The sequence below is a fragment of the Ranitomeya variabilis genome, chromosome 3, assembly GCF_051348905.1.
Source record: "Ranitomeya variabilis isolate aRanVar5 chromosome 3, aRanVar5.hap1, whole genome shotgun sequence".
Taxonomy (NCBI): domain Eukaryota; kingdom Metazoa; phylum Chordata; class Amphibia; order Anura; family Dendrobatidae; genus Ranitomeya; species Ranitomeya variabilis.
Window position 1 is genome coordinate 636,158,503 of NC_135234.1, and position 11,513 is coordinate 636,170,015.

General features: G+C 40.6%; 1 protein-coding gene across 1 annotated transcript; it reads left to right on the forward strand.

The window, feature by feature from the left end:
- Nucleotides 1-2,500: 2,500 nt before the first annotated feature.
- PMEL (premelanosome protein) lies at nt 2,501-10,091 on the forward strand. The gene is made up of 12 exons (XM_077297573.1): nt 2,501-2,642; nt 4,547-4,678; nt 5,100-5,246; nt 5,349-5,489; nt 5,570-5,731; nt 5,933-6,307; nt 6,557-6,961; nt 7,256-7,408; nt 7,655-7,748; nt 9,074-9,279; nt 9,440-9,527; nt 9,763-10,091. The coding sequence occupies exons 1-12, from the start codon at nt 2,579-2,581 to the stop codon at nt 9,908-9,910; spliced, it is 2,115 nt and encodes a 704-aa protein (XP_077153688.1). The 5' UTR covers nt 2,501-2,578; the 3' UTR covers nt 9,911-10,091.
- Nucleotides 10,092-11,513: the final 1,422 nt, after the last annotated feature.

Genomic DNA, 11,513 nt, shown 5'->3' on the forward strand with positions numbered 1-11,513 from the left:
ACCGTCTGCCATTCCTCACCCACCTTCAGACGTCCATATAAAACACGTATGTGAAAAAACAGTACTGGTGTCATCAGCGTGTCATTTGTGTGTCTGTTTTTAATGACTGTCATCAGTGGGGGGGTTTTGTACGGATAATATAAAAATAAATGACAAAGCTTCTCCTATACTTTGCAATGTTAAACACGGTCAGAACATGGATGCCATCTGTGTGCTGTACGTGTTTTTTACAGATCCTTGGCGTCCATGCTGCCGGTAAAAAACAGACATGTCTGAGTGAGTTTTGCATGGACACATGGTCCGTGTAAAAAAAATGGACAAGTGCATAGCATATATATGGTACGTGTGGTACCCATAAAAAAGAGGACAGCACATGTACTGGACACACGGATGTGTGAAGGAGGCCTAAACAAAAGTTCTAGGTTTGGCACAAAAGAGCAGAAACTTGCACATTTTTGCACTATTATAACCTATGCAAAATGTTGTGACTTTTTGATGCCAGTAAACTGATGGAGGGGGAATGAAAAATCCCCCTACATGTGATATAGAGGTGCATCTTGTGCATATAGACCCCTGGACCCCTCCGTGTGGCTAATTGCAACATAGGCATGCTTTGCAAGTTTTCTGAAAGATAAAAAGAATGTATTATCCAGGCAGCTTGTCACAGTTCAGAGGCATCAAAGGATCACATGACCTCCAATCAGAGCAAAAGTCTTTCATTAGCTGTCAGGTTAATGAGGTGTAAATGAGCAGGTGAAGCCGGGCTGAGCTTACAGGGCTTAGATATAAATGGGAAACTCATAGTAGATCCTTATGTCCTGGGATGAGGTGAGTGGCTGTATAGGTGCAGGTAATGGTGGGGCAGTGATGTGATTGTCAGGCATGTGCCTGGTGTGGTGGTTATAGTAACTAAAAAAAAATCACAGAGAAAAAAAGCAGAGATGGTTACCTGCTGAAGCCTCCAAAGAAATGCACCAGCTGGGCGCATCGGACCCGATAAATGATGGCAACAAAACAGGTGCAAAAAATACTGATGAAACAACCACTTTCAATCCAGTATTGGTTGTTTGGCATTAGTGCACAAAAAGATAAGCGATAATAGTCTGTATGTGGCATTGTTCACACAAGCAATGCAGAGCATCTGGTCTACAGCCTATTACTAACGCACATACAGGCGGGCTGCCCAGTGCTACAAAATGCATGCTGTGTGAATAGAGGCCTACAGCTTATAGAGCCATCTTGGTCCGACTGCGCCCTGCAAGATAAAGTGCAAAAAAAAAACAAAAAACATATCAATTTATGTAAGGTATTCGTTTATATTGGGGCCTCAATACGTAAGCCGGCAACCCACGTCAAGGGTCCTTACATTTTTGCCGGTCCTAACGCTAAACATTGAGTAAAAGCTCACAGACGCACAAAGAGGACTTAAAAATCCTCCAGAAAATTGACAAAAAAAATCAGAGAAAAAAGCAGAGATGGTTACCTCCTGGTAACCATCTCTGCTTTTTTCTCTGATTTTTTTTTTTGTCAATTTTCTGGAGGATATTTAAGTCCTCTTTGTGCGTCTGTGGTTATAGTAACTAATCTTGTCTGGGATAAAGATAAGACTATGTGGGGAACTACAATATCCAGAGAGATTAGTTTTATTTCATCTAGAAAAAAGATGACTGAGGGGTGATCTAATAACCATGTATGAGTATATAAGGGGACAATATAGATATCTCTCTGAGGATCTGCTTATACCAAGGAAGGTGATGGTCACAAGGGTTCATTCTCTGCGTCTGGAGGAGAGAAGATAATTCCACCAACATAGAAGAGGATTCTTTACGGTTAGGGCAGTGAGAATCTGGAATTCCTTGCCTGAGGAGGTGGTGATAGTGAACTCAGTTGAGGGGTTCAAGAGAGGCCTGGATGTCTTCCTGGAGTGTAACAATATTGTATCTTAGTTATTAGGTTCTTAGAAGGACATAGATCTGGGGATTTATTCTGATGGAATATAGGCTGAACTGAATGGACAAATGTTTGTTTTTTTTTTTTTTTTTGGCCTTGCTAACTGTTAAGTTAGACCAGTTGTGGAAGCCTTCTGAATGGCACACCTTGTTCCAAACTTTGGCTGACTGGATTAGCATGTTACACTTAATAGTGTTTATAACTGCATGGACTGTACCCCAGGTGACTGGTGTGAACAGGCATATCACATGGCCAAGCTTGCATACTGCATGCCAGTTCTTGGCAATTTGTGTTGCCAGATCACGTTGTATGTAACTCATCTGAGATACTCAATGGGCAAATTATGGTTCCTCTTTCCTCTCTGTAGTTCTTGTAATTGGGCAGATTCTCAAGTTCCCACTTCTATATAAGAATTGATGGTGATCACATGAAATACCTTGCCTGAGGTCTAACGTTTACTCTGTCCTCTGTGGGTAGGGAGGCTTGTGAGATGAACTGGAATGTATTAATCCATGTAAAGTCACAGGGGGAGGTATGATTATGCTAATGACCACTTGTTGGGTATTTTATAGTAAGTTCCCCTGACTTTCCTCTTCCATTGTGCTGGAGGATCAAGACAACAGCAGAGATGAGAGCAATCTGGCAGCTGTCTGTCTTGTGGCTGCTGTGTGCTGGGATAGAGGCGCAGAACAGTGAGTACTGACAGCCTGGATATCTTGGCTTGATATGTAATAATAACCTTTAAGGACCCTAGCTAATGTAGCAATGCCTTAACTTTTAACAGGGTGCCAAAAAAGTTTCCCCACTCATTAATTGTTTAAAGCAGGTTTGCGATATCTAGAATGCATTTATGTATGTAGTTCTATAGACCTGTGTCTAGTTACTCGGTGGTTCACACTAAGTTTATCCTCAACATTCAATGACAGATTATATAGTGTGCGGTAGCCTAAAGATCTAAAATGTCAGTTTCTCTTGGCAGCAAAGAAAATATTAAAGTGGTAGGGAACTCCTTTTAGGCTGTGTTCACACTCTTAAACCCTTTAGAGGTCTTGTTCTATCATGGGAACGTAAGTACTTGGTAACGGATTAATCCCAGCTCCCACTGGTGGAGCCTGACTGTCCTCCCTGGCAATGTGGTCTGATGAGATTCCTATCATCTTCTGCCCTTTGGCCATGGCACATCGCAGGTTTGCATGTCATAATGTCCCATGTACCAAAGAGGAGCATCTTTAAGGGGCTGTAACTATAGATGTCATTTAAAGTTTTTCTTCAATCAGCTGTACACTGGCATGCATTTATAAATTTCAGTATTGGCTCTACTGCTGCTTTGTTCTTTGCAGTACTCGGTCTGTAGTGTATGACTACTGCCATGCTTGCATGTGTATAGATTTGATTTTTACAAGGGCTGCCTGTACAGCAAGGCACATACAATTACAATTTTAATTGGCCTCATTGCAATGGGGGAAAATATCAGGTTCTACTCACACCTCCTAAAATAAAAAAATAAATAAAAAATAAAAAATGGTCTGGTTTCACTTATACTATCCCTGAATCTCTCTCATGTCCCTGAGTCTCACTAGTTAATGAATACCATTAAAAAGAAAACAAACCCAAGTCATTTGTGTTCATGATGGCAATAGGTTAAAAATTCAAAAAATGTATATGTATTTCAGTCTGGTACATGTAAAGAACATCGCATAAATGTCTCCTCAGTCCTCACGTCTGATCACTTCTGCATGTAAATTGCCACTAGGGTTCAGGTAGAATAACTCCATGAGGGTCAGGAACATGCCATTCCTAGCACTGACCTCCAAGCCAGTCAGATGGGTGAAGAACAAGCACACTTGAATACCTGTGATTGAGGTCTGGGGCTTCCAAGCTTTCTGGAGGGTCATCCTTATGGAGCATTAAGCCTAGAATACCTGTCATATCTGAAAAAAGAAACTTGCATAAAGCTCTAAAGGGGATGTTCAGGATTAGAAGAGGAAACTTTAAGAAATAACACCACCCTTGACTATGAGTTGTACTTAAATGGGGTTGAATTGCAATACTAGACATGGCCTATGGTCAAGTGACTCATTTTCTGAGGGGTAACTTGTCAAATCCTGGACAACACTAAGGGATGTGCAGACACTTGGAACGTGTGTGATCAGGATAACTAGCTTAAAACAATCTTGTATCTCTGCTACTGCAGTTATTGCATAAATGTTCTCTTGCCTCAGTATAAATGTATACCAACAGTTTATCATAGTATCACTGGACAAATAACCATGGTCCCATAAATCCTCAGGTTAGACACCTCAGCTGAGGGTCACATGGAAACTCAATCCTCCTTGGAATCCTACATGTGACCAACTTTGCCTAGAGCCCCTCAGCACGACTCCAGATCACGCATCACATGCTGGTACAAAGGGGCTTTCTAAGCTAAAAAGTCTGACTGCACATTCTTGAGCATACGGCAGAAGAACCTCTAAATCAAACTCAGGGGATTAAACTATCTCATGTGACTCTTGACTTCTGGTCATACATTAGTATTGTGCTTAGTAGGGCACATAACAATGTCAATCTAAACTTTTTTTTTTTTGTTTTGTTTTAGGGTCTCGAAACAGCATCCAACAGAATGCTTTAGAGGTGCAAAGTAAGAAACGTCTGCCCTTCAAGTCATGGAACAGCCAGATGTACCCTGTCTGGAAAGGAAGTGAAGCCCAGAAAAGAGATTGTTGGACAGGTCAGAAAACTGAGTGGTCTTAGACAAGATGCAAATAAATGATATAATACTCCCTGGATTTTCCACTTAACATTGCTTTTCATAGGGCAAAATAAATATTGCCCCATCACCCTACCTTGAGGCTTTGTTAATCTGGCCAGGTTGAGAGGGTGACATGTCACTACTTGGAGGTGGAATCCACATTAAAGCTTATACTCAAATGGCTGCAAAACGCTGTGGGACGAAATTTGAGGTGCTAAAACATTGAATAATCCAGCTAGATTTAAGATAAATTCACTTAGCCTCAAATGAAAACAATGGAATGTAGCCTTATTACTTTTGAGCATGATCGGCATTTATATCATGCATTTTGCTTTTAGAAGTGTTTATATACTAGTTCACAAAGGTAATACAAGTGTTCTTCCCATCTTCTGCTTCACAGGAGGCCAGGTGACATTTACTATCCAAAATGATGCCCCAACGTTGACTGGTGCTAAAGTTACATTCTCTATCCAGCTGAATTTCCCCCACAATCAGACTATATTGCCTAATGGACAGGTTGTATGGAGCCAAAACTGCACTGACAACAGTAAGCAGCCCTTAAATGAAAACCTTGGTGCTGAGAAAATTCTTTACTGGATTTTAAGGGCTTTCTTTGGCAGAAACTAGTGTTCAATCTCTTTTTATGTAGGTACCTGGGTGTCAGCAGGTGAACCAGTCTACCCTGATGAGTCAGCAGAAGGTTCTAAATGTACCTTTCCAGATGGACGTCCCTTCCCACGTGAAGCAGAGAAGAAACAAAGCAAATTTGTTTATGTCTGGCAAGCATGGGGTTGGTTTCTTAAACTTGTTACACTTTTTTTTTTTTTTTTTTTATGTGAAGAGATGACATAAAAATATAATTTCTTCTAGGCAAGTACTGGCAGGCGGTAGATGGTCCTTCTTCCAATCTAACTGTAGAGACAGACAGCATTCCACTTGGCTCATACACGATGGATGTTGTTGTATACCATTATCGAGGGAGACAGAAATTCATCCCCATTGGCAGTACATCCTCCCAGTTTGCAATCACTGGTATGAAATGGCTTCTCTGTATAAACTTTTCTTTGTGTTCTAGAATATAAACAATTATTACTTTTTTTTTTTTTTTTAAGGCATTGTCCAGTTGAGATGATGAGAACTTGTTAATGTAACCAATGACACCACCATGTACAGATAACCTAAATTGTCCTGGTGGCTTGTTTTAGACATAATTCTTAATCTTGTATGTTATAGATCAGATACCAGTCTCGGTTTCCATATCGCAAGTACTTGATCTGGACCAGGAGGACAAGCGCTTCATCCAGAACAGAGCAGTGTCCTTCTCTGTAGCAGTTCATGACCCAAGCAATTATCTCGAGACATCTGACATATCTTTCTCCTGGGATTTTGGAGATGAGAGTGGTACACTTATAACACGGAATACAGGCGTTACTCATACATATGTGACTCCTGGTCTATTCAAGGCAAAAGTTGTTCTTCAGGCTGCTATTCCAATCTCTCCATGTGGCAGTGCTGCTCCCGTGGTGACATCTGCCCAGGAGGGTGTGACGACAAATCAACCAGCAGAACCCACAACTGGAGCAGCTACAACAAATGGACAACTGACTGGTATGTCCATGCAGCACGACTACTATAAGAAGCAGAAATATTGTAAAATTTCAGTATGTGCATAGTATTCGGGTCTGTCTACCATAACTTTAGAGATGGGATACAAAAAAGCAACATGCATAAACACTTGTAGACCATCTTCAACAGATTCAAATTTACTTTTACTCAACTTGGACCTAAATGCTATTAGGGAATAAGTAATTTCATAATCTAGATATGTATGGAAATTTTTTTTTTTTTTTTTTGTAGTGATTCCCAGTGGCACAACAGTATTGGTTCCAGTTAACTCCACATTGTCACTTGATGAAGCTGATCTGTCTGTAACGGAGACTTCTGTTAACGATGAGGTGGCCATAGATTCTGCATCTGTAGAACCAGGAACAGATCAAGAAACTGAAACTCTACCAAATGCTATCCTTGAAGATGAAACTTCACAAGTCCCTGTGGTCAATGCTGAAGATGCTGTAACAGAAGCTTTACCTGATGCCATGCCGACTACCCAGGAAGTCATTCCAAGTAATGCAGCAGCTGCAACAGGAGTCTTACCAACAGAAGTGGTTGCAGAAACTGGAACACAGCTTTCTGAGGACATTGTGGAAAGTGCTGCACCAAGTGCCACAAATGAAGGTTCCTCTACACTAGCACCAGCTGAAGGTATACTTGCTGCAGAATTCTTGGCATGGCCATAAAGGCTCATGGTAGTCACAATGCATGTCTCAATGTAATGTATACATCTTGGTGGTTATGTATAATGGCACTCTAGCTCAGTAGATTGCATCTGTTACTACATGACAAAGTACCAGATCCTGTGTATTTGCCTTATGTTCTCACTCTTACAAATGGAAGACTTGTTCCCTACAGCTGGCTTTCCTCTAGCAATATTGCTTAGATACTCCTTGTATTTTATGGTCTGCCTCTGACCAATTTGCTAAAACGTTTATTTTTCAGTAACTGATCTGGCTGCATCCAGTGAAGTTGTACAAGTCACAGAAGCTAATGGAGAAGTCCTATTGCTTGCCAAGCGACAGGCTCCTGAGGGGCCAAATGTTGGGTGCCTAATGTATAGATATGGAACATTTGCTAGTGACCTGGAGATTGTCTGTAAGTATCTTGTATAATAGGAGGCACACAAGGATTTAGTCCCCCCCCCACCAAATGACACAGCAGAAGTATTAAAGGTACCGATAACCAGAACCCATAGGGCAGTGCTAGATATGTCACTTAAAGAAAAGAGCACCCTAGTAATTAAGTGGGACCCCCCCCATTAGCATTTCTGATGCTAGTTATACCCACTAAGACATATGACCTCATCAAACCCAACTAATGTGTTACACTCTACCTTTGCAGCTGGCATTGAAAGTGTACAGATTGTGCAAGTGGAGCCAATTGTGGCTGCTGGGCTCGAGAATGCTGTGGATCTCGTGGTTACATGCCAGGGAAGGTAAACAAAAGTAATTGTGTGTATTGGTGGTTACCTTTCAGATAGCACTGTACTGAGTTTGTCTGCCATCTTTCACTTTAGGAACCCTTGTTACAGTCTGGTTCTTTTCTACATAGATTTTATGTAGAACTAGCGTAGATGCAATACGCTAAGAAAAATGTCACCGTAATTACATAATTTTTTTTTTTTTTGGACTGTCTTCAAAGAATTATTGTAGCAGAACTCAAAATGGGTAAACTGCAAAGAAATGGCCTATGATCAAATCATTAATGTCACATCTTTCCCTGTATTGTCAGTGTCCACACTCTGCATCCAGCAATCAGACGCACATCAGTCCCCCTCATATTCCATGTGGCAATGTATAGATGTCCTGGACACAACATCTGCTGACGTGGTGTTCACTGCCATACATACACTTCTGTATGTCAATAAACACTTGGTACAGAGTTGATGGTAAAAATGAATAACAATAGTTTCTTCCCAGTTCTGTACATGAAGTCATTCCCTTATTAAAAGATGCAAACTTGGCACCTGAAATGCTTCAGAAACTTTTACAACCAGCTGCACGTCTTGCCCCAGTGCTGGGTGTGTGGATCAGCTGAGAAGATATTAGTATTGAATGTCCGGTTTCCATGGGTGTGATGGTCCTCAGATTCCTCACTAGCTCTCGTGTGTCAGTACAGCTTCAGTCCTTGTTCTGCATTTCATAAAAATCATGATTTCTTTCCACTTACAACCTGGACATTTCCCATTTTCAAGAACAAAATAAGCTATGGGTAGCAAAGCCCCATCATAGGGTTTAGTGTGTGTGTGTGTGTGTGTGTAACTGCTTTATTAGTATTAAAGTTGCTTGTTTCCATCTGGCAAACTATTGAAGGGGCAAATTCGGTGTAAAGGTGTTCATGGCCTTTAATTCTTTGTCTGGTTTTTAAAAAAAAAAAATCATGTCCTCTACTTGAGTGTTAGGGTATGTCTCCACGTTCAGGATTGCATCAGGATTTGGTCAGGATTTTCCATCAGTATTTGTAAGCCAAAACCAGGAGTGGGTGATAAATGCAGAAGTGGTGCATATGCTTCTATTATACTTTTCCTCTGATTGTTCCACTCCTGGTTTTGGCTTACAAATAATCAGAGGAAAAGTATAATAGAAGCATATGCACCACTTCTGCATTTATCACCCACTCCTGGTTTTGGCTTACAAATACTGATGGAAAATCCTGAACGTGGAGACATACCCTTAGTGTGTTCTTCCCTGCACAAACACCACTTTAATTTCCTCAAGACGTGTCACCTGTCCTAGAAACTTGTTTAATTGTGTATTTTAGTGTACCAAGAGAAGCCTGTACTGTCATTTCTGACCTGAACTGTGAGAATCCACAAGAGACTGTATGTAACCCAGTGGAGCCCTCATCTGGCTGCCAGCTAGTACTGCGTCAAGTCTTCAATGATACTGGAGTCTACTGTGTAAATGTGTCCTTGACCGATGATGTTAGCTTGGCTGTTGCTAGTGCACAAGTTAGTGTGCCATCAGGTGAGTTTATGACCTTGTGCCAGAGCAATATCTTGTATTTTACATGTAACTAAAGTGTAATTCTAGGCCCCATGCAAATAAATCCAGTGTCCAAAAAATACTGTAGCAACATTAGTGTTTCTGATGAGCATACTAAATTCCCAAATGTCTATCTGTACAGGTGCAGCCTCTTCAGTGAGTGGAATTGCTGTTACAGTCGGTGTACTACTAGTTGCTCTGGCAGTAGCTACCGTAGCTTACACATACAGGTGAGAGGTAGTATTCTTTTAGGGAGGGATAAACTTGTGAAGCCATTGTCTGCAGATTAGGCTGGAGTTGTTACACACCAATGTCCCAGAACTAGACATGAAGGGTTTTCTGCAAAGGGAGGGTATTTATGGGGGGCATATTCACTTGGAGTACATGTAATAAACTTGTGGCATATGGAGCTATTTTCTTGTACAACTATGCAATATTTATTTATTTTTTTTCCTCACACTTTAGGCATTTGAAGACCTACACACCTCTCAGAACAGAACAATCGGTGAACTGGTTTCCTGATCGTCCATCTCTTCGCCTCTTTATTCAAAATGCCCTTGGACGTTCCTTAAGTGGGGAAAATAGCCCCCTCTTAAATGGCCGGGTGGTGTGAACCCTTAAACAGTTTCTGAAGGATGGAAAGGGGTCACTATTTTCATGACTTCCCAACTTTTAGCAAACATGCGGCTGTAACGATTACCTTCTAGGGTCCAACCCATTTCAAACAGTACATAAACTGTCTGAAAATAGGAGTTGCTGCAATCTTCCTGAAATTCTGCCAATAAAATTTTTTTTAAAAACTAAACTAAGCATATTTATAGCTGGTGTCTTTAAAATACAGCAGTCATCCATGTGACTAACAGTAACTACTGCCCCAATGTTGCATGTACTATGTTTCTGGAAAAAAAAAATCTTGCATGCTAATCTAACAGGTATGGGGGCAATATGTTGTGCAAAACTGGCCAACTAGTAGGTGTACTACAGTCTGAAGATTCCCCAAACTTCGAATTATTCCAAAGGGTGTGCCAACAACGTCAGGCTCATTTTGGGGGTTTTCTGTTAATTTCTGTCCAATTTGCCTATTTGTTTTCCTGTTTGAAGTTCCAATCCTCAAAGGAATGTGTGTAATTGCAATAATTTTCTGGGAGAAATACTCCATGTTCAGGAACTTTAAAAAAAAAAAAAAAGAATTATTTTCTTTAAATTACAGGAAGAGAAATTAGATTTTCACTAAAATATCTATCATTCATAGGTTAAGAACCAATCTTATACTCTAGTAATCATTTTCAAGTAGATAGAGTAACATTTTTACAGACTCAGACAAAAGTAGGGGGGTGGGGGGAGATAATGGATGTTATGACCTACTTGTATCTATCACATTTAGATCAAATATTTAACATGAACCAAAAGGAATCCCAAGGAGACCAAACAAGGGTAAATCTCTCCCCAGTATTGTCATTAAGGGCTGCCCGGTAGTCAAAGTTCCTAATAACCTCTCCACCTTCCCAACTAGATCTATATTCTAACATCAAGGTTTTCTTCCAGTGGAAGGCAGACAGTGTGCTGCTGTAATCTATTGGATCTCCTGGAAATGGATTCAGGGAAAATATTTAAAAAGAGCTGAGGAATTAATGGGAGATCCACTCCAAAAACTCGCTTTATGAGGGGTTGGACTATCACCCAGAAGGGTTTAAGCAGTGGACAATCCCACAAAATGTGAAACATAGAACCTCCAGACGAGACACTAGAACAATTTGTGACATATTATATATATATATATATATAATTTTTTTTTTTATTACTGCACCAGTTGACTACTCATTCAAGGCATCTCTAGCAGTTAACTATACAAGGGGTCCTGTGCCTGTGAAAACTAACTTGCTAACTCCGTGCAATTTGCTCCAAACATAGAAACAACTACAGCAATTATCCTGCTTGAGATCTTGTGGGCACAGTGGCAGGCAGTGAACTGGGTGGGTGTCAGGATTCAAAGTTTTTAAGAGGTTCTCTGTCTTGGAAAATAACGCCCATTTAAAGCCACACATCGGTTCACACTTTCCTCAACCACAAAATATAAGTAACAGTAGCTAAATGTAAAAGAACTTTACCCTTCTCAGCCTACCCACACCTATAGTCTCATTGCCTCCTGTCAAGCACATGTTCCAATTAAACTGTCAGTATCGTCTTGGTTTGGTGTACAAGGTTGGTTTGTTTTT